The 24142-nt window shown below is 36.7% G+C and overlaps 1 protein-coding gene across 2 annotated transcripts in view; it reads right to left on the reverse strand.

Moving 5' to 3' along the window:
* The window catches only part of SLC30A9 (solute carrier family 30 member 9), a 76608-nt gene that overhangs the window by 26048 nt on the left and 26418 nt on the right, over positions 1–24142 (reverse strand). For both annotated transcript variants that reach the window (XM_028088639.2, XM_028088640.1), the window contains 6 exons: positions 22757–22856; positions 20922–21014; positions 20470–20552; positions 15142–15200; positions 8778–8845; positions 6033–6135 (listed from right to left, as the gene is read on the reverse strand). In XM_028088639.2, the coding sequence (XP_027944440.1) occupies positions 6033–6135; positions 8778–8845; positions 15142–15200; positions 20470–20552; positions 20922–21014; positions 22757–22856 (506 nt within the window). The remainder of the gene's footprint in view (positions 1–6032; positions 6136–8777; positions 8846–15141; positions 15201–20469; positions 20553–20921; positions 21015–22756; positions 22857–24142) is intronic.

Below are 24142 nucleotides of genomic sequence, written 5' to 3' on the forward strand. Positions count from 1 at the left end.
AGAAATTGTAAACCTAAATATCACTACAGGCACAGGTCTAAATTTAAAACTTGACGTATTTTAGTCTTTCAAGAGGTAAAGAAAAAATACTATAGTTATAAAAATATTACAACAAATTAATGTTTTAATAACTGGAAGTTTGTACCTTTTGACCACCTTCACCCATTTCACCCACCTCCACTAACTCCCTGTCTCTGGCAACCACCAATCTGTTTTCTCTATCCGTAAGTTTGGGGTGTTTTTATTTTGTTCCACATATAAGTGAGATAATTCAGTATCTATGTCTGACTTTATTTCACTTAAGTGTAATGCCCTCAAAGTCCATCCATGTTGTCACAAATGGCAGGATTTCTTTCTTTTTTTTTCTAATGCCTGAATAATATTCCTGTGTGTGTGTGTACACATACATACTATATTTTTTTATCCATTCATCTATCAAAATGGACATTAACGTTGTTTCCAAGTCTTGGTTATTATAAATAATGCTGCACTGAACATGAGGGTGCAGATATATTTTCATAGGATTTTGTTTCCTTTAGATAAGAATTCCAGAAGTGGAATTGCTGGATCATATGGTAGTTCTTTTTTTTTTATGACCCTCCATACTATTTTTTCATAGCACCTGTACCAATTTACATTCCCATCAACAGCGCACAAGGGTTTCCTTCTCTCTACATGCTCGCCAACACTTATTTCTTGTCTTTTTGATAACAGCCCTTCTAACCGGTGTGAGGTGATAGCTCATTGTGCTTCTGATTTGCATTTCCTTGATGATTAGTGATGCTGAGCACCTTTTCGTGTACTTTTTGGCCATTCGTGTGTCTTAGTTGGAAAAATATCATTTCGGATCCTCTGCCCATTTTTTAATTAGAAAGGTTTTTTGCTATTGAGTTGCAGGAGTCCTTTAGAATTTTTAAAGATATTATAATACTTCTAAAGCAGTTTTGTTTTGTTTTTTTTCAGAAGAGAGAGAGAGGACACACAAGCAGGGTCGGGGAGGGGCAGCCGGAGAGGGAGAAAGAGAACCTCAGGCAGGCTCCACACCCAGTGCAGAACCCAACATGGGGCTTGATCTCACAACCCTGAGATCATGACCTGAGCCAAAATTAAGAGTCATACGCTTAACCAACTGATCCACCAAGGGCCCCTAATAGTTTTCAAAAGAACATAAGAAATACAATTTCCATCTACTCAGTAAGGCCCAGTTGAAATTGTTTTCATCAAAGCTTTTCTGACCACGCTAATCAAGACAAACTCTTCACCAAGGATTCTCAAAGCACTAATACCAAATGATTTCAGCTTTTATTTACCTCTGTTGCCACTCAATCTATTACGGAAATTAATTTGTTTTTCTAGTTAGAACGCTAACACATTCCCATTGTAAAGAAAACAGGACAGAAGAGGGAGTCATTTAAGAGTCTGACGGGTATTTCAGACTATCTTTATATACACTTGTATATTAGTTGTTAATGTTGCTTTTGTGAACATATTTGTGAGAGATTTCAGGGAGGGGTGTGTGGGTGCTTGAAAAGATGATCACAATTGAGATCATGTCTTTTTGTACGTTATATTATGGACATTTTCGACATACAGAGAGATGGATAAAACATTTTTTAAAAACCCAATTGAGGGGCGCCTGGCTGGCTCAGTCGTTAAGCGTGTATCCCTTTCAATTAGTATTCTTGTATTTTTTTTTTTTAAGATTTTATTTACTTATTTGACAGAGAGAGAGAGAGAGAGCACAAGCATGGGGAGCAGGAGAGGGAGAAGAAGGCTCCCCGCCGAGCAGGCGGCCTGATAGAGGGCCTGATGCCAGGGTCCTGGGATCATCACCTGAGCCGAAAGCAGATGCCTAACCAACTGAGCCACCCAGGCGCCTGTGTTCTTGTATTTTCTGGATCATACCCAGTAGTGCAACTACTGTATTTCAGTTCCATTTTTAACTTTTTGAGGAACCTCCATACTGTTTTCCACAGTGACTGTACCAGTTTGCATTCCTACCAACAGTGCACGAGCATTCCTTTTTCTTCATCCTTGTCGACACTGGTGTTTGTGTTTTTGATTTTAACCAGTCTGACAGGTGTGAGGTAATATCTCATTGTAGTTTTGATCTGCATTTCCCTGATAAGGAGTGATGCTGAGCATCCTTTCATGTGTCTGTTGGCCATCTGCATGTCTTCTTTGGGGAAATATCTATTTATGTCTTCTGCCCATTTTTTACTTGGATTATTTGTTTTGGGGGGTGTTGAGTTGTATCAGTTCTCCATATATTTTGAATATTAACCCTTTAACAAATATGTCATTTGCAAATATCTTCTCCCACTCAAAAGGTTGCCTTTTAGTCTTGTTGACTGTTTCCTTCACTGTGCAAAAGCTTTTTATCTTGATGTGGTCCCAATACTTTGTCAAAGAAATTACTGCCCTGCTCTCTTCTGGATTTTTATGGTTTCAGGTCTCATGTTTAGGTCTTTAATGCATTTTGTATTTATTTTTGGGTACAATGTAAGAAAGTTGTCGTCATTCTTTTGCATGTAGCTATCCAGTTTCCCCAACACCATTTATGGGAGATACTGTCTTTTTCCCACTGGATATTCTTTCCTGTTTTATTGAAGATTAATTGACTGTATAATTGTGGGTTTATTTCTGGGTTTTCTATTCTGTTCCATTGATCTATGTGTCTACTTTTGTACCAGTTCCATACTATTTTGATTAATATGGCTTTGTAATATAACTTGAAGCCTGGAATTGTGATACCACCAGCTTAGCTTTTCTTTTTCAAGATTCTTTTGGCTCTTCAGGGTCTTTTGTGGTTCTACAAAATTTTAGGTTTGTTCTAATTTGGTGAAAAATGTTGGTATTTTGATAGGGACTGCATTAAATCTGTAGATTGCTTTAGGTAATACGACATTTTAACAATATTTTTCTTCCAATCCATGAGCATGGAATGTCTTTCCATTTCTTTGTGTCTTCTTAAATTTCTTTCATTGGTGTTTTATAGTTTTTGAAGTATAGGTCTTTCACCTCTTTGGTTAAGCTTATTCCTACAGACTTTATTATTTTTGACACAATTGTAAATGTGATTGTTTTCTTAATTTCTCTTTCTGCTGCTTCATTATTAGCATATAGAAATGCAACAGATTTCTGTATGGTGGTTCTGCATCCTAAGATTTTACTTAATTCACTTATCAGTTCTAGTAGTTTCTTAGGGGAGTCTTTAGGATTTTCTATATATACCATGTATGTCATCTGCAAATAGTGGAAGTTTTACTTCTTCCTTATCAATTTGGATGCCTTTTCTTTCTGTTGTCTGGTTGCTGTAGCTAGAACTTCCAGTACTATGTTGCATAAAAGTGGTGAGAGTGGAAATCCTTGTCTTATTCCTGACCTTAGGGGAAAAGCTCTGTTTTTCCCCATTCACTATGATGTTCCCTGTGAGTTTTTCATATAAGTCCTTTATTTGTTGACGTATGTTCCCTCTAAACCCACTTTGTTGAGGGTTTTTATTATGAATGGATGTTGTACTTTATCAAGTGCTTTTCCCCATCTATTGAAAAGATCATATGGTTCTTTTTTTATTTTATTTTTTTTGCAGCATTCCACGATTCATTGTTTACATATAACACCCAGTGTTCCATGCAGTATGTGCCCTCTTTAATAATACCCATCACCAGGCCAACCCATCCCCCCAAGGGATCAAATGGTTCTTATCCTTTCTCCTATTGATGTGATGTATCACACTGATTGATTTGGGAATACTGAACGACCCTAGCACCCCAGGAATAAATCCCACTTGATTGTGGTGAATGATTATTTTAATGTATTGTTGAATTTGGTTTGCTAGTATTTTGTTGAGGATTTTTGCATCTATGTTCATCAGAGGTTTGGCCTGGAATTCTCTTTTTTGGTGGTATCTTTACCTGGTTTTGGTATCGGGGTAAGGTTGGCTTCATAGAATGGATTTGGAAGTTCTTCTTCTTCTATTTTTCTGGGATAGTTTCAGAAGAATAGGTATTAACTCTTCTTTAAATGTTTGGTAGAAATTATCTGCGAAGCCGTCTGGCCCTGTACTTTCATTTGTTGGGAGGCTTTTTTTTTTCTTTTAAAGATTTTATTTATTCATGTGAGAGAGAGAGAGAGAGCATGAGCAGGGCGGAGAGACAGAGGGAGACTGCCCCCCTGAGCAGGGAGCCAGATGAGGGGCTCAATCCCAGGACCTGGAGATCATGACCTGGGCCAAAGGCAGATAGATGCTTAACCATCTGAGCCACCTAGGCACCCCTGGAATTTTTGATTACTGATTCAATTTCCTTGCTAGTCATCAGTCTGTTCAAATTTTCTATTTCTTCCTGCTTTAGTTTTGGTAGTTTAATTTATCCATTTCTTCTAGGTTATCCAATTTGTTGGCATATAACTTCTCATAATATTCTCTTACAGTCTTTTGCATTTCTGTGGTTATGGTTATTTCTCTCTCATTTGCAATTTTTGAGTCCTTTTTTTTTCTTCTTGATCAATCTAGCTAGAGGCTTATCAATTTTGCTGATTTTTTTCAAAGAACCAGCTCCTAGGGGCGCCTGGGTGGCTCAGCTGGTAAGCATCTGACTCTTGACCTTGACTCAGGTCATGATCTCAGGATTGTGAGATCGAGTCCCATGTGGGGCTCCATGATAATGGTGGAGTCTGCTTAAAATTCTCTCTCCCTCTGCCACTCTCCCCCATCACTTACACACAGAACATGCATGCTCTCATTAAAAAAAAAAAAAAAAAAAATCAGATCCTGGTTTCATTGACCTATTGTTTTTCTAGTTTCTATACCATTTATTTCTTCTCTAATCTTTATTATTTCCTTCCTTCTGCTGGCTCTGGGTTTCTTAATTTTATAAAAATCTTTCTTCATTTGTACATTCAAGCAAAGGAATTAAAAATCCCAGTTTAGGGGCACTTGGGTGGCTCAGTCAGTTAAGCATCCAACTCTGGATTTCAGCTCAGGTCATGACCTCAAGGTTGTGAGATCAAGTCCCACATCAGGCTCCATGCTCAGCAGAGAGTCTGTTTGAGATTCTCCCTCTCCTTCTCCCTCTGGCCTTCCCCTGGCTCATGCTCTCTCTCTCTAATAAATAAAATCTAAAGAAAAAAGAAAACAGTCTAATGTGAAATCATTTTAATTCATTAATCACTTGTGATTATTTTATAGCTTTATTTTTTTAAGACTTTATTTCTTTATTTGAGCGGGGGAGAGAGTGTGTGTGCGTGTGCGGAGGAGGAGCAGAGGGCGAGGGACAAGCAGACTCCACACTGAGCATGGACCCCAATGTGGGGCTTGATCCCATGACCCTGAGATCACAACCTGAGCCAAAATCAAGAGTCAGAAACTTAACCCACTGAGCCACCCAGGCGTCCTGATTATTTTATAGCTTGATTCAAAAAACTTAATTGGCCCTTACAGTCAAAAGAATTCATATTCAGAGACCAAATTTCTACCTAATGATAAGAATCTCTTATACAAAAGATTCTGCCCAACACTTACTACTGATAATGTTATACTTCATATTCCATTGTTGTTAAGTTCTTAAAGCATAACAACGTGCTTTAAATATGATCAGGGGTAGTGCTCGCTTCGGCAGCACATATACTAAATATGATCAGGGGCACCTGGGTGGTTCAGTCAGTTAAGCGTCTGACTCTGGATGTCAACTCAGGTCATGATCTCAGGGTCGGGAGATCGAGCCCTGCACTGGGCTCCGTACCGGGTGCTGGAGCCTGCTTGAGTTTCTCGCTCTCCCTCTGTCCCCCTCCCTACCCACTCACCTCATTTTCTCACTCTCAAAAACAAAAGTAATAAAGAAGATCCTTGATTTAAAAAATAATAAATAAAATACTAGGATCAAATTTCTATGTACTTCATCATCAAAAGTAAAAACAAACTTTCATTTTATTCCTCAAGCCTACTATAGGAATCATCTGTTTTTACTTTTAGACCACAGCTTTAAAAAATTTACTTTAAAATTAATAAGAAAAAAACTTTTACACCTTACCTGATTACAAGTATCAGATAAAGAGTGTATAGCTTCAGAGAACATACTTGCTGAACCGGTATAAATCCAGGCAAGAAATTTAAAGAAGCAGTTTAATCCATTGCTAGGAGAGAAAGATAAAACAATTTAGCACAGGTTTTGATAAAAATTTCCACCAAAAGCTTATTTAATTGAGTATATAAACCTCCATACTAGATTCTGTTCAAAGTAAATTAAAAAGAATCTCTAGCCTTTAAGAATTTATTGTATTTTAGGTAATAAGAGAATAAATTTGAAAAATACAGATGATATCATTAAATATTCAAATGAAGACACATGATATGTGTAAACAAATTACTTAAGTATATTTTGAGAACTTATGAGAAGAGTGTGTTTTATATTTGGATGAAGTAAAGTTAGAAAGGAAATTGTCTTAGGGTAGGTTACACTTGATATTGTCCAGCACACTAATGTCACAATCAAAGTCTATTTACTTAAGCAGGCCAGATGTGAAGGTGCCAGATGCCAGAGGTGAAGACAAATCTAGACCAAGCAGTCTCAGAGGCATACTAGAAGATAACAGATGCTAAAAATAAACATGGTTAGCTCTGGGGAAGCTAGCTGTTCAGATTCCAACAGTAATGACTGGTACGGTTTATCTCGGGCACTACACTTAGTCACTTACCATGTTTTATTATAACACTATTATTATATAAATATTAATATCCTCATTGTATAAATAAGGAAACTGTACATCCCCTTCCAGCTCTCTTTCCCTTCTTTTCCACTTCATTGAAAGAATTATAGCTCCTCTTGCTGTATCCATTTTCCACATTTTGCACTAAGTCTTCAGTCCATTTAACAACGGCTTATGCCTCAGATACCTCAGTAGATTATTCGTATCAATACCACAACTGTTTCTTGCTACTAAATTCCTGAAAACATTTTAGTATTTTCCTTAATCTCACAGAAGCATATGCCACTTTTTTCTTAAAGGAATGTTTTCCTTGGCGTCCATGATATCCCTGGTTTTCCTCCTAGTTCCTGATTTGCTTTCCTTTCTGTCTTGCTTTCTCTTCCTCAGTCTCCTCTGCAGGCTCTTTTCCTCTACCCATTTCACAGATGTTAGCATTCTTCAAGGTTTCCTCCTGAGGGATTTTTCTTCCTCACACCTCAAACACATTCTCCAGGTGATCTTAATTACTCCTATGGCTTGAGATGCCTGGGTGGCTCAGTCGTTGAGTGTCTGTCTTCGGCTCAGGTCGTGATCCCAGGGTCCTGGGATCGAGCCCCGCATCTGGCTCCCTGCTCAGCAGGAAAGCCCGCTTCTCCCTCTCCCACTCCCCCTGCCTGTGTTCCCTCTCTCGCTGTGTCTTTCTCTGTCAAATAAATAAATAAAATCTTAAAAAAAAAATTACTCCTATGGCTTTAATTATCACCTCTGTATCAATAACTCTCAACTCTAAATCCCTAATCCAGCTTTCCTTTGTGAGCTTCAGACCCAACATATATTAATATTTTAATTAAGTACCTGTTATGTACTGGGTATTACACTAAGCAGTTTACATATATTACATACATTCTTCCAATGAAGAAAGTTTTAATTGCTAACCTCACTTTACTGAAGAGAAGAATTAATGCCATTGACCAACTCCACTTGGGTGCCCTACAGGCAGATCACTCAAACTCAAAAATACACTCATTTCCTTTGCTGCCACCCTGCCCCTCCTTCAAGTGCTCCTTCTCTCAATGATGATGCCATTATTTATCCAATTGTCCAAACCAGAAACCTGGGCCCATGCTTGACCACACCTCCTAAATACTTCTTGGACCTAAACATGTCTTTCCATCCCTACCTTCATTATCTCAGTTTAGTGCATCATCATCTCTTCTCTGCATTACTGTACATGACATCCTCCAGTCTAGTGCCCCTCCAATCCTTAAAGATGAGAATTATGAATTGCATCTTTGTATTTCAAGACCCTACCACAATTCCTGACATGTCATATGTATATATTTTAGAAATAAACAAACTAATAAATTATGGAATTAATACTTTTAAATATCCTAAAATAGATTAATCAGCAAAAGAGAAAAAAGATAACAAAACAATAGGAATCAAGAAGACAGAAGGAAAAAGAAGAGGCACAAATAGCAATTATGTTCTTCCAAGTTAAATGGGGAAAAAACAAGAATGTAAATATTCTTCAGTAGTTATGACCCAGGTTGATTTAGTTACTCAAAAAATGATCTCAGCCAATTCACCTTTTTTAAAAAAGACTTCTTTCAACGCCAATGAAAATAAAAGAATTTTCAGAGAGCAACTATTCTTAGATCCTAATCACTCCAAAAATAGACCCAGCACAAGCATGGATATCTATGTGGACTCTTCCCTCATCACTTTACTGACAATATTAACAAAGGCTCATTCAACTTCCTTCTATAATAACATGAACTTATAACTCTTTACCTAAATACCAAGTAATAAATTTTTACATTCATAGATACACACATTAAAAATAATATATTTCTTTTTTTTTTTTTTTGACAGAGAGAGAGAGAGAGAGAGAGAGAGAGAGCGAGCGCGTACCAACAGGGGAAGCAGCAGGCAGAGGGAGAAGCAGGCTCCCCGCTCAGCAGGGAGCCTGATGTGGGGCTCGATCCCAGGACCCTGAGATCATGACCTGAGCCGAAGGCAGACGCTTAACCATCCGAGCCACCCAGGTGTCCCAAAAATAACATATTTCTATTTTAAATGGTACTTACATGCAAATGGCAACCATCACCACTTTTCCTGGCCCTTTAAAAAAAACTGATGTCGTTCTGGACCGTGGCTATAAAAAAAACAAACAAAAACACACACACAAAAAAATCTTTAAAATTTCCCAGAGAAACAGTTTAATGCTTATAAGTGATCTGACACACCAGAAAATATGTCCTCTATTAAACCCTCTGAACAACTAGATTTAGTTATTTGCTTCTTCTTCTCCAGAATCTCCACTTTAAAAAGTGAGAAGATAGAAATTGAGAGTACATGTGAGTCCTTTTCCAAAACCTTAATTGTTTGTTTCCTTGTAAGTAATCTCCTGCCTATTGCCAGAAAAAATCTGAGTTGGTTACACAGAAACCAGGGACAAAGTGATAAAAATGTACTGAATACTGATATACTCTAAAATTTTTCCATTTCCTGAGCAACTTAACTTTTAAACAAGGAATGGCCAAAGCCAAGTTTGCTTCTCTAATTTAACTCCTTACTGCTCTCTAAATACCAAAGACCTCGAGTGATAATATGTTTAATTCCAAAACAAACCAAAAGAAACAAACCAAGAAAACTATTTTTCTTGAGTTAAATGTAGTTTTGCTGTTCCTGCAATGTATACTTTCTGTGTTTTGTCTCCTGCTCTTTCCTCTCCCTGGAATGCTACCATCATCTTCTACCACAATTTGTCCAGCTTTTACTTATCCTATTCCATGTTAGGCCAACTGGCATTTTTCTATGTAAAGCCTTCCTTGGTCGGTCACAGAGAATAAATGCTCACTCTGCTGCACATTTATTATTGAACTTTACATTTCTATTAAAGTACTTCATATAATTCTGCCTTATGTCATTTATTCAAGAAACATTTATTGTGCAACTACTACATGCCTGGAGTAATTCTATGGCTGGGACCTGACAGTAAACAAAACAAGAGTCCTGCCTTCACTGATCTCACAATCTAGTCCAGGAAGATAGAGAATAAATCCATAAACAAAAATATAACATCAGATAATAATGAACATAACAAAATAAAACAGAACAAAACAAAATAAAAAAGGATCATGTATGGGGGGAGGGCGAATGTGGAAAGGGTTATTTTAGCTAGAGTAGGAAAGAGGTTCAAAGATGAGAAGGCAGCAACCGTGAAAAAATATGGAAGAATGGTTTCAGGCAAAGTATACATATAGCACATTTAAAGACTGTGGAACAGAAATAAGTTTGGTATATGGAAAGGACAAAATAAGATTGGGTTGGTGTGGCTAAGAACATAGAAAGCAAGGAAAATGGTAGGGGTTGAGGACAGAGGAGGAGGCAGGGACCACATTCCACAGGAGTTTGGAAACTATGGTAAGGAGTGTAACTCTTATTCTACTGGCAAAATGGCACCATATGATTTTAAGCAAGTATTTGGTACAGTCAAATTTAGGTTTTACAAAGATATAGTTTAAAATGTAGAGAATAGGGATGCCTGGGTGGCTCAGTCAGTTAAGCGTGTGCCTTCGGCTCAGGTCACGATCCCAGAATCCTGGGATCGAGTCCCGTATCGGGCTCCCTGCTCAGCGGGGATGCCTGCTTCTCCCTCTGGCTGGTCCTCCCCCTGCTTGTGTGCTCTCTTTCTGTCTCTGACAAATAAATAAAAATAAATAAAATCTTTCAATAAAATGTAGAGAATAAATTATGGGGACAAAAGCAAAGGTGGAGAGAACAATTAGGAGGGTACTCCAGGTAAAGGATGGTGATGATTTAGACTAAGGTTTCAGGAAGAGGCGCGGTGAGAAGCAAGTACACTAGGTATCTGTCTTGGAGAAAATGCCAGTTGGAACCTGCTAATGGGCTTTAAATATAAAAGAGTCTATAATGAATCTCCAATATTTAGAGATTGAGTAAAAAGCAGAGATTTTTGGCAGAAGAGATGGAGGAAGTGGAGGTATTAATGAAGTACAAGGAAAACCAGGAGAAAGACTACCTTGGGCTCCTAGAGAACAAGGTGTTCCGAGGAAAAGGAATACTTGCTACTGGTGGTGGGCACTTGAATACTTCTTCCTTCTCAGATTTCCATTAGAAGAGATTCCTGCCCCCCACCCCACCCCGTGATAATGGTGGCCTCCCCTCCTCCCCAGTGGCCCTCTGGAGGTTGACTAAGTTAGTGAGGTAAATTCAGGAGAGAATGCTGGGCATGCTTATTAGCTCCCTCCTTTATTTTGGGAGTTGGTACACATTCTTTTCTGTTCTTTCATGGCTCCATATTTGGGCAAGACAGGTAGAGTTGTCTACAATTTACTGGGTAAGTCTAAATCAAAAGAGTCTTTAAGATCTAATGTACTGGCTTGGAACTCTAAGAAATAGATGAGGAAAACAAATAAGGAGTACAATTTTAGGTTGTTACTGGGGTCATGACATGAAAGAGTAACCTCTTGTTAAGTCACCACAGCTTACGGCAGTTTTGTACCCTTGCATACAGACAACAATAGCCTTGAAGAAGTAGAAACAGCCCTCACTGAGAGCTGTAAGACAGGCTGCTGTAGCTTACACTTGAATTCCATAGATGCACCCTGGCTGGGTATTGCCAAGAAAGCTGAGGTGAGATTCCATATCAGGAATTAGGGGAGAAAAGTGCCTATTTAAATTTTTTCTCACTATTTTAGTGTTTTGCAGTCAGGTCTGCAGACCAAGATTTTAAATAGCACCTCCTACATTCCCTGTGGACAAGAGAACACAAGGCGGAGCTTCTACATTTTAAGTGTTAAGGCCAGCTCTTGACAAACAATGTGCAATCAGATGCCCCCAAATTCTGTTTTGAACTGCCTCCAAAGCTAAGACGAGGAATTAGGCAGGAAGAAACCTTATCCACGATTTTACTAGAACTTAGATTTGCAAACTACAAATTCTGACCATGGCTCTAGATTTCTGAGTTCTATTGTTTATTGATTAATAAAAACCAGAGTATGTCTGTTTTATCATAATGAGAATGTGCCGTATCCTTTGGCTGAAAAGAGAAAAACAAAATTCCAAAAAATTATTTTAGGAACAGTAAAAAAAAATGCAGAGATAAATGAAAAGATGTTGTTTAAAGTGGAAGATGAGAAATCTTTCTTTAGAAGAAAGGTATGAGAACTTTTGGGATAAGTAAGACAGATAAGGAAGGAAAATGAGATCTTTAAAATTAGAATAGAATGTTATAAGGAAAAAGAGATTCATGGAGCACAGATTGCTGATAAAAAATGATTACAGAAAAGGTGAAAACATGTTGGTATTCATTAGATCAGAAATAGTGACAAAGTCCAAGGAAAAGCAAGAGATCTACAAGGAGCCAGGATTCACAACCCCCTTGGGAAGCATCCTGTTAAAGTCACCCCTAAATTCCATTAATAAAAGCAATTGGAGAACTGCCCCTTAAAGATCAGAAGGGCCAATATGCTGGGAATTACTGAAACTGGAAGATGGGTATATCAAATATTTATTTTTTCTACTTTTGTATATATTTGAAATTTTTCATAATAAACAATTTTTTTTTAAATATTGGAACAGGGTGCCTGGGTGGCTCAGTCATTAGTGTCTGCCTTTGGCTCAGGTCATGATTCCAGGGTCCTGGGATCAAGCCCTGCCTTGGGCTCCCTCCTCAGCGGAAGGCCTGCTTCTCCCTCTCCCACTCCCCCTACTTGTGTTCCCTCTCTCGCTGTGTCTCTCTCTGTCAAATAAATAAATAAAATCTTAAAAAACAAAACAAAACAAAAAAAACCCTGCTTCATGAACATCATACTTCAGGGGTCTGCAAACTTAAAAAAATAAAAATAAAATAAAATATTGGACCAAAATTAGAAAATTTGGCAATATTTCAAAAAGGACTACCAGTAAAATCAGGGTAAAATACTCAAAGCACTACTTGCACTTCAAGGTTATAACAGCAAGTAGAGACAAAGGTACTTCTGATGCTCTAAAGGACTATCACAAATAAATTCACAGAATTAGAATTCTAAGGAAACAGACAAGAAAGTAGAAATGTATTATAAAGGAGAAATGTATTAAAAGGACATTGAGAAATTAGATATCAGACAGTTAGATATTGTTCTGACGAGAGAATGCTTTTGGCAGACCCAGGACATAGTGAGTTCATATATATCACTACTAGAGTTCCCCTAATACAAAGAAAAATACCAAAGAAAAACAAGTGTCTGGATCAGGGAAAAAAAAAAAAAAGTAAAGAACTTAATATTTTAAAATATTTAATATTTAACAGGAACAGCCCCATATATTTTAAAGAAGGAAAGCAGCCATCTTCAGTAGAAGAGTAAATGTTCCTTACGGAAATATGGGAACAGTAGAGGGAAATTAAAATGTTATCCTATTACTACAAAAAAAAAGAGTGTAATAGAAACAAATTCTAGGGGTGCCTGGGTGGCTCAGTTGGTGAAAAGCATCTGCCTTCAGCTCAGGTCACGATCTCAGGGTCCTGGGATCAAGCCCCACATCCGGCTCCTGCTCAGAAGTGGGGGGTCTGCTTCTCCCTCTCCCTCTGCCCCTAATCATGCTCTCCCTCTCTTGCTCATTCTAATAAATAAATAAATAAAATCTTAAAAAAAAAAAAAAGAAATTCCATTCAAACCCTGGAACGTTTCCAAGGTTGACAAGTATGAATCCTCAAAAGGCCTCTAGTGACACTGATTTCAGAAGTCAGCAGCTACTCTCAAACATCCGGTGACAATGATCCTCCGTGTGAAACAGATCTAACACCTAGGAACAGATCTTCCCAGGAGGCCGGTCTCACCAGCCTAAGTTATTCCACAGCTGCCAGGTCACCGAAGTGAAAAGGTTGGCTCATGAGGCAGACAAGGACTCCACCAATGGGATGCCAGAAACACAAAACTCATATGGGAAATGGAAATTACGGAGTTCTGAATATAATGAATGGAAAAGAAAAGAACATCAAATAAAATATGACTACAGTTGTCATCATTACCAACCTAAATTCTGCCAAAAGGGAGCAATGTCTCAAATGTAACTCAGAAGAAAGTAGACAATTTGTACAGCTAGCCTTTTCTCCAGATAGGACAGTCACTTCTTGACAGGAGATACTTCCCAATTAGGTTTAAATGCAACGGTGACTCTGGACATGACTACCTGGTATTTTGGAGGTCTTGGTGACTTTGATAAGAGCCATTTCAGTGGAGTGGTGGGGATGAAAGCCCAAATGAAGAGGATTCAGAAGAGAATAAGAGGTAGGATAATAAAAGTAAACTTTCTATACTGGTCCCAATATTAATTTCCTTCTAGTAGGAAGTATTCTGGCACACAAGTAGATAAGTTAGTAAATCTGGTGATGGAAAGTGAGGTACTTTTATCAGTTACATCTATTTTTTTCAGTGAAAGATGAAGCAAGGTCATCAGCTGAAGAGTAAGGCTGTAGGAAGTTTGGGAAGAGAGGAAAAGTATGCAACAGCTATCTCAGAGAGAGACTGAATGCACTATGGAAGTTCAGTAAGACTGTCAAATAGCATCGTGTCCGCTGGTTTTATATATACTCATATAATACGAAGAAAAGAATCAGAATGGCTGTGTAATTTTCTCCTCCAACGGCTAAACTTTTTGAGTACAAGCAGAGAAGTGGCAGTTTGAATATTGAATCAGGGTTAGAAGTAGGAGAGAGGACAAAGGAAATTAAAGATGTTTATGAGAGCTGAATTTTGCTAAAAACCTAAGAAAATAAGTCTTCTCCCTTACCTCTATCTATACACTTATGGTTTATAACACTGTTATGAATTTTTTTAATGTTTTATTGTTATGTTAATCACCATACATCATTAGTTTTTGATGTAGTGTTCCATGATTCATTGTTTGTACATAACACCCAGTGCTCCACGCAGAACATGCCCTCTTTAATACCCATCACCAGGCTAACCCATCCTCTCCCACCCCCCTCCCCTCTAGAACCCTCAGTTTTTCAGAGTCCATCTTCTCTCATGGTTCGTCTCCCCCTCCAATTTCCCCCCCTTCATTCTTCCCCTCCTGCTATCTTTTCTTTTTCTTAATATATATTGCATTATTTGTTTCAGAGGTACAGGTCTGTGATTCAACAGTCTTGCACAATTCACAGCGCTCATAGCACATACCCTCCCCAATGTCTATCACCCAGCCACCCCATCCCTCCCACCCCCTCAACACTGTTATGAATATAAAGAGAAGTTATGTCCCAGTTTTTTTTTTAATTTCAAGAAAACCAAACAGAGACAAACAGACCATATAATTTGGTAAGTTACAAGTGCTCAAGAAAATCTTGAATTATGATCAGACATGCTAAAATTTCACAATGGACTGATACTAAAATTTCACTGTGCAAAATATACACACATAACATTATCAGAAAGATAAACTTACCTTGGTGTTTCCCAGGAAGTCTCTATATTCTCTTAATATTTTTTGGTTTCTAAATAGCCCTTTACAAGAAAAGAATTACAAAATACATTTAGCTCATACATATTCTATTAGTCACATTTTAGGGTAACACAATTATTCTCTTTGAGAGTATGTTAAATATGTTCTACTGGCTATGAGCTAAAATATCAGATTACTATAAAAAATCTGGATCTGCAACTCAAATAAAAAATGGGCAAAGGACTAGAACAGACCTTTCTCCAAAGATGATATACAAATGGCCAACAAGCACATTAAAGGATGCTCATATCAAACTTATTATCGGAAAAACACAGATTCAAACTACAACGAGGTATCACCTCACACCCATCAGAATGGCCATTATCCAAAAACCAAATCAAACCAAACCCAGAAAATAACAAGCGTTGGTGAGGATGTGGAGAAACTGGAAACCTTCTGTATACTGGTGGGACTGTAAAATGGTACAACCGCCATGGAAAGCAACATGGAGGGTTCCTCAAAAAATTAAACACTACCTACCATATGATCTAGTAATCCCACTTGCAGGAGGTATACATCAAAAAAAAAAAAAGAAAGAAAGAAAGAAAAAGAAAAGCAAACAAGCAAGCAGGTTCTCAAATATTTACATACCCATATTCAGAGCACCACTATTCGGAATAGTCAAGAAGTGAAAGCAACCAAAATGTCCATGGATAAACAAAATGCGGTATATGCATACAATGAAATATCATTCAGACTTAAAAAGGAAGGAAATTCTGGCACACAGATGAATGTTGAGGACATTAAGCTACGTGAAATAACTGAGTTAAAAAGACAAATTTTGTATAATTCTATTTATATGAGATATCTATAGCAGTCAAATTCATAGAAACAGAAAGTAGGAGACTGGTTACCAAGGGCTACAGGTAGGGGGATTGGAAGAACAAACATTGTTAAAATGTCCATACTACCTAAAGCAGTCTACACATTTAATGCAACCCCTCTCAAAATACCACCAGCATTTTTCACAGAGCTAGAACAAACAATCCTAAAATTTGTATGGAACCACAAAAGACCCCAAATAGCCAAAGCAATCTTGAAAAAGAAAAGCAAAGCTGGAAGCATCACAACTCCGGACTTCATGCTATATTACAAAGCTGCAGTCATCAAGACAGTATGGTACTGGCACAAAAACTGACACATAGATCAATGAAACAGAATACAAAACCCAGAAATGGGTCCACAACGATACGGTCAACTAATCTTTGAGGGGCGCCTGGGTGGCTCAGTCATTAAGCGTCTGCCTTCGGCTCAGGTCATGATCCCAGGGTCCTGGGATCGAGCCTCGCATCAGGCTCCCTGCTCTGCGGGAAGCCTGCTTCTCCCTTTCCCACTCCCCCTGCTTGTGTTCCCTCTCTTGCTATCTCTCTCTCTGTCGAAAAATAAATAAAATCTTAAAACAAAAACAAAAACAAAAACTAATCTTTGACAAAGCAGGAAAGAATATCAATGAAAACAAGACCATCTCTTCAAGCCAATGGTGTTGGGAAAACTGGACAGCCACACGCAGAATGAAACTGGACCACTTTCTTACACCATACACAAAAATAAATTCCAAATGGATGAAAGATCTAAATGTGAGGCAGGAAACCAACAAAATCCTAGAGGAGAACACAGGCAGCAAACTCTTTGACCTCAGCCATGGCAACTTCTTACTAGACATGTCTCCAGAGGCAAGGGAAACAAAAGCAAAAATGAACTACTGGGACTTCATCAAGATAAAAAGCTTCTGCACAGCTAAGGAAACAACAAAACTAAAAGGTAACTTACAGAATGGCAGAAGATATTTGCAAATGACATATCCAATAAAGGGTTAATATCCAAAATCTATAAAGAACTTATCAAACTCAACACCCCAAAAAACAAATAATCCACGTAAAAAGTGGGCAGAAGACATGAATAGACATTTTCCCAAATAAGACATACAGATGGCCAACAGACCCATGAAAAGATGCTCAACATCACTGATCATCAGGGAAATACAAATCAAAACCACCATGAGATACCACCTCACACTAATGGCTAAAATTAACAACTCAGGAAACAACAGAGTGAGAATGCGGAGAGAGGGGAACCCTCTTACACTGCTGGGAGGAATGCAAACTGGTGCAGCCATTCTGGAAAACAGTACAGAGGTTCCTCAAAAAGTTAAAAATAGAGCTACCCTACCACCCAGCAATTGTACTGCTAGGTATTTACCCAAAGGGTACAAAAATACTGATTCAAAGAAGCATACGCACCCCACTGTTTACAGCAGCACTCTCAACAATTGCCAAATTATGGAAAGAGCCCAAATGTCCATCGACTAATGAATGGATAAAGAAAATGTGGTGTATATATACAATGGAGTATTACTCATCCATCAAAAAGAATGAAACCTTGCCATTTGCAATGATGTAGATGGAGCCAGAGTATTGTGCTAAGCAAAACAAGTCAGTCAAAGAAAAACAAATACTATATGAGCTCACTCATATGTGGAATTTAAGAAACAAAACAGATGAACATGGGGGAAGAGAACAAAAAAAAAGAAAGGGAGGTAAACTATAAGCGACTCTTAACTATAGAGAACAAACTGAGGGCTGATGGAGGGGAGGTAGGCACAGGATGGGCTACATGGGTGATGGGTATTAAGGAAGACACTTGTGATGAGCACTTGGTGTTATATATAAGTGATGAGTCACTAAATTCTACTCCAGAAACCAATATTGCACTATATGTCAACTAACTGGAATTTAAATAAAAACTTGACACAAAGATAAAATTTAAAAAATAAATAAAATGTAGGTAACTCAAAAAAAAAGAAAATATTCAGAACATACACAATTAAGAATTAAAATCTATCAAAAACTCATGAAAATCAATTTAAGAAGACACACAATGTAATAGAAGATGAGTAAAGGGTATAAAAATTATCACAGAAGAATTAAGAAAAACAAACAAACATATTAAAAGATAACCAACCTCAGTATTCATCAGAGAAACTAAAAAAAAAATTTTTTTTTCTTTTTTTAGAGGGACTGGTTCTTTATTTCAAAAAGACACTTGTCAATTTTCAGTATCAAACAGTTTGCCCTATTGGTTTCTTTCTCCCAATCGGCCCCCAGAGACCACACCAAAGGAGACTGCATTTTAAGCCAATAAGCTGCAGGATGCACACCTAACAGGCCTCACAGAAACCTCACCAAAAAGGGGAATTGGGGAGGGAAAGAAACTTTAAAAGATCAGCACACTGTCAGCCCACAGACTGTAGAGAGTTCTCAGCCAGACAGGGTGGCCAATGTGCCCCACCCCAAAGAAGTAAAGTTCCAAAATAATATAAAATTTAAAAACAGTTTTGTACATAATCTATTCAAGACTTCTCCAGCACTAACTGATACAAAGCACAAGATGGCACGTTTAGAGACAGCAGCTTTGGACCCAGCAAAGGGTGATGAGATGAGTTTGTTTCATATAGCTAAATCAATGGCAAACACATAATTTTCTTTTTTTCCTTTAAGGAGGCAGGAGAGAAAATAAGCGGTCACCTCAACATAAGGGAAACATGATCCATTCTGTGGGCAGTTAGGGTAAAGATAGGATAAGGATTTGGTCTCAGAGGTCTCACCATCTTAATTTAGAGAAACTCAAAATTAAAGATGCCATCTGTTGCCCATCAAATACACAAGAAAGTTAAAACAATGGCAATATCCAGCATTGTCAAGGGCATGAGGAAATAGTCACCCTCATACACTATAAGTGTAAATGTAAACTGGCACTATATTCCTTTGGAGAATATTCTACCAAATTTTAAAATGCCCATGTCCTTTGACCCTGAAATACTACTAACATTTTATCCCATGTATTTGTAATAAGAGCATAATATATTATTATATACTTAAGAAATATGACATTTAAAAAGAACATAATGTGTTCTTTTTAAAGGTAAAAAAAATTGGAGAACATAAAGCTTATTACATCCATACAATGGAATACTATGCAGCTGTTAAAAAAGAATGAGTGAGAGGTAGATTTCTATATGTAGACATGGAAATATGTTTATGGTTACACTGGTAAGTATAAAGAACAAGGTACAAAACAATAGGAATAGTGTCACCCCATTTATGTTTAAGCGAAAAAAATGTATGTATATAAATTTGAAAATGCATCAGAAATAATCTGGATAGATGCATCCGAAACTGCCAGCAACAGTTATCTATAGGAAGTAAAATGAGATGGTAACTAGAGAGAATGAAAGGAGACTTTTTATTCTTTATATTTTTGTATTCTTTTTTAAATCACAAGGGTGCATCACTTTTGTCATTAGTGAATACATAAATATATACAAATCAAAGAATTATCTAAATTATATTTCACATAATCCTGAATCCTAATTCTATAAAGGTGGCTTTGTCACTCAACTATTGGATTGTTAAATGCCCTGAAAGTCTTATTTCCAACTAAATCTCAAGCATCAAGCACAACTTCTCGTTCACAGTAAATGTTTGGTAAGTACCTGCTAAATGAATTATTTAAGGTAGAAATGGGGGCGGGGAGCGCTTGGATGGCTCAGTCAGTTAGGCATCCAAGTTTTGGTTTCAGCTCAGGTCATGACCTCATGGGTCATGAGATCAGCCTGGCATCTCTGCGTTCAGCAGGGAGTCTGCTTCTCTCTCTCTCCCTTTCCCTCTGCCCCTCCCCCGACTCATGTGACTCTCTCTGGAATAAATAAATCTTTAAAAAAAAAAGTAAAGTAGAAATGGGGAAACTGAATTAACAGACTCTTCTGTAAGAAAGCACTACTACTTTTAGAACAAGTATAATCTTCAAATCAGACCATAAATTATAATATTCATATATCTTTTAATAAACCACCAACCAGCTTTGTTTCTTCTTTAAAGAGCTATGGAGGAGAAAACCGAAAAAATAGATACTGTTTTTATTTTTATTTATATATTTATTTTTTTAAGATTTTATTTGTGAGAGAGCAAGCGCACACGCCCACAAGCAGGGGGAGTGGCAGGCAGAGGGAGAAGCAGGCTCCAGGACTTGATCCCAGGACCCTGAGATCATGACCTGAGCCGAAGGCAGACGCTTAATCGAGTCAGACACCCAGGCATCCTGATACTGTTTTTAAAAAGTAATTGAATCCCAAAGTGGCAAGTGGTATTTGCCAGAACCAACAGAGCCAAAGCCAAGAGGCATGCAACTACTAGGGAGTGTAATTATTTAAGGCCCAAGTTTTACCTACAAGTTACTTTTCAATTAACTCCAATTTAAACTGAATATACTTACTTTCTCTGTATTCTATTTCTGCTTCCTTACGCAGTTTTTTCTCTCTGGCAAGAGCCTCAGGGCTTCCCCAAACTTCCAAAGATCTGTGCATACACACATGGCCATCAACAATGGACAATTTTAATGACTTTATTATTAATCATATTTAAATCGAGATGAACTATAACAACATGAGAATCTTACAACAAAGCATAAGGTCCTTTAGGAAAAATATAAAGCACTTAAGAAATTTTTCTAAATTAAATCTAAACAGCAAGTATATTCAACAGCAAATTTTCTTATAAATTATCACATAGTTTTAACTAGTACATACTAGTAATTCGCAGACAAGTTTGCAAAGATGAAAATACTTTGCTTTTAAAATATATCATTTAAAAACCTCTATCTAATATGCGTTTTTATTAATCCAAAATTTGGCTTGTATATTTATTCTAAAAGAAGTATGTTCTTACTTTGCCTCCACATCTGATCTCAGGTATACAGTAAAGGACTCGGTATCTTCATGAGGACTTCGTCGTCTGATTTTTCGAAGTTGTTCTAGATCACTGAAGAAAAAAAACATGCTGAATTTATTCAGAAAAGGTTCATACAGTTTTTGTTCTGTTCTTAGAAGGATTATTAGGGGTAGATAAAAGCCACTACCTAGATCCTGACCTTTAAAGGCTATACAGATCAGGTGAAGGTTTGAAAGATGAGTTTAAAGACGTCCTTTTGTACACAAAAATTGGTCTAGAGACAATGAAAAAATAACAATTATTCTTGATGCTCACTAAAAATACATAATATGTATTACATAATATGCAGAGATTCAACTCCTTCATCAGTGTTTGTATTTATCTGCTATGGACACCCCACTGCAATGTCTGATGTATGAAAAAAAAGTGGAAAAAACATAGATTAGAGTACCATCCCCTACTTAAGAATTTAAATTTAAAATTTATATTCACACTTGTTTATATCCAGATTAATACTAAATGGTGATACTAAATGGTAATACTATCTATAGGTATCAAGTCATAAAGAGTATCTGTCAATTCTATGTTATTTATTTTCCATTCTCTTGAATTCTGAAAGGTGTATGTATTCATCAAGTCACTGCTAAATAGTCATTCTAAATTTGATCATTGTACTTCCTATGGAAATTTTTTAAGAGTTATGAAAAGGCCTATAAATAAAAAGCTGGTATAAGTTCCAAGAAATTAAACTTGGGAGTTTATAGGGTACCCGGCTGGCTGAGGCAGTGGAGCATGCGACTCTTGATCTCGGGATTGAGGGTTTGAGCCCCACACTGGGTATGGAGATTACTTAAAAATAAAATCTTTAAGATAAATACAATACAATACAATAAGTCAACAACAAACCATCACATATTAGTAAAAAGTTTGGACAAGGTATCAAAGATATGTATTCTAACCCCCTGATGCTAACTCAGTAAATGAGCTGGGTCATCACTAACATCTTTACTGTTTCCTGGCCTACAATGTGGAGACAGCAATACCTAATCTACTTAATTCACAAAATTTTTGTGAGAACTAAATGAAATATTCCATGTGAAAAGGACATTGTTTTACATCAATGTCACAACTGGTTGTTAATAGTTATGAAAGTTATAAAACTGATTATAAGAATTCTTATTTTCTTGATAATATACAATAGAGGATGTGACCAGGAGGGAAAGGGAAAAAAAAGGCTAAATCTGATGACTAAATTGCCAAGAAATTTTCCATGTAATATGACTTTCTTAGGTAAACACAGAAAGGAGGGTGAAATTTTTAATTTGTTGCAAATATCTCAACAAATCTCTATGGTTACAAGAAAATTAATAAAAAGATACCAGAAAACAAAAATAATTTATGCTCAACAGAGTTGGAGTGTGAACATAAATGTAACTAAATTAATTACTCAACTCTGCTAGCCAAATAAACCCGTAACTTTAAAAAGTTAAACATAAAAATATGCAAATATCTTATTGATAAGGTATCTTATCTGCCACATATTAACATAATAATAAAACTCCTAAGGTTCTTGTGTGATACAGACATTTTGAAGAACCTGCTTTTTTGAGTTTAAGATACCACGAAAGGCTGCAATTGCTCACACTGAAGCAGAATTCAGTTTAATAAGCTAACAATTTTAACATTTTTTTAACTGAACAAATAGTTCTTCAATTTAGGAAGGAGTCATGGGAAAGTTTTCACATGGACAGTAGCAAGTAACACATTCTAAGAAATAAATGGTTATTTAGATTAGCTATAACTACCACAGTAAAAAAAACCAACTGCTGTACCTGGATTTAAGGCAGAACTCATTTATTGCTCTGACTCCAGTGATGAAATTATTCTGAGTGTACTTTGGTCCATATTCCCTCTTCTTAAGGACTGCTTTGACTAAATTCAAAAATATAAGAAAACATAAAAAATATGCACACTAGACATCACATTAGAAGATGAACATATGCTGACACTTAGGGGGTTCACTAATGAATTTCATAGAAAATTGATGTTTTTCCTGATGCACTGAATGGCATCAGAAGAGAGTCTCCCAAGTGCAGAACAGGACAGAACTCCATTTGTAGCCATCTAGATTTTACCTCCATAGTCATCTGTAACTGATGCCAAAATGTCAATCCTTTGTCTAATGGACACCCTGTAGAGGTATTCCTGGTCTGTTTAAATTGTACCAATACAATATAAATTGTCTAGGGCCTAAAAATAGTAACAATAAATTGTCTAGGGTCTAAATGAAAATGAAGTTTCAGTAAAAAAATTATATGCTCGAATGTTTTTCAAACTGTAGGGTGAAACCAGCATTTCATAAAAAATGAAAATAGAAAGTGATCAAAGAGTACCACACACAGCGAATAAGTACTTTTTGTGAAAACTTTTGTTTCAGTCACACACAATAATGTATGTACATAGTAGGTCATTAGTATTTCTTATGTGAGTTGCAGTCAAAAAAGCCTGAAAGCTGCTGGACTATTTCACACAATCCATAAGAAAGCTGAAGTAAACATAAATATTTTTATCAGTTAAAAATTATAGGAAGTTTATTACAGATTATAGGTAAAATACTGCCTTCTATTAAATTGTTTCCCTATTACCAAGTATCAAATCGTTCATTAAAAAAAAAACCCAGAGATATCAATAACAAAATACCAATTTGGCATCAATTATAGTCTGTGAATTAAAAATTACACTCAATATAGGTCTATATTTATAAATCATTATAAAGTGAGACTGTTGGTCGTATGACATAGATAAATAAAATAAGCAAATATCTGAAGAGCAGGGGCAAAACAATAGAAAGTCATGTGTTCTTTTTCGAACTGCCACCCTGTCACTTCATATTCTATTCCCAGATATTAATTAATGAGTTTTCTGTTGTATTTTGAAGTGGAAAGAGCAAATTAAGACTAAAATGATTCATCACTACAGTAGGTAAAAAAGACTCTTAAAATAACACATTAACTATTAAAATCAAATGTACAAATAATAATATTTCAAACATAAAGTTCAGTATACAAATCAAAACTTTATTTGGAAAAAATACATCTAAGGAAGTTCAGGTTTCTTTTTCCATGAGTTTCAAGTCTCTAAACTGCCTTACTCTAATAATCCTAAAATTCTCTATCCAGATGAGCTCCTCTGGAGCAAAGAATTACTAATTTTAAAAG

Source organism: Eumetopias jubatus, unplaced genomic scaffold (genome assembly GCF_037043125.1).
Source record: "Eumetopias jubatus isolate StellerSeaLion01/CBP00866 unplaced genomic scaffold, mEumJub1_p1.0 scaffold_2, whole genome shotgun sequence".
NCBI classification, from domain to species: domain Eukaryota; kingdom Metazoa; phylum Chordata; class Mammalia; order Carnivora; family Otariidae; genus Eumetopias; species Eumetopias jubatus.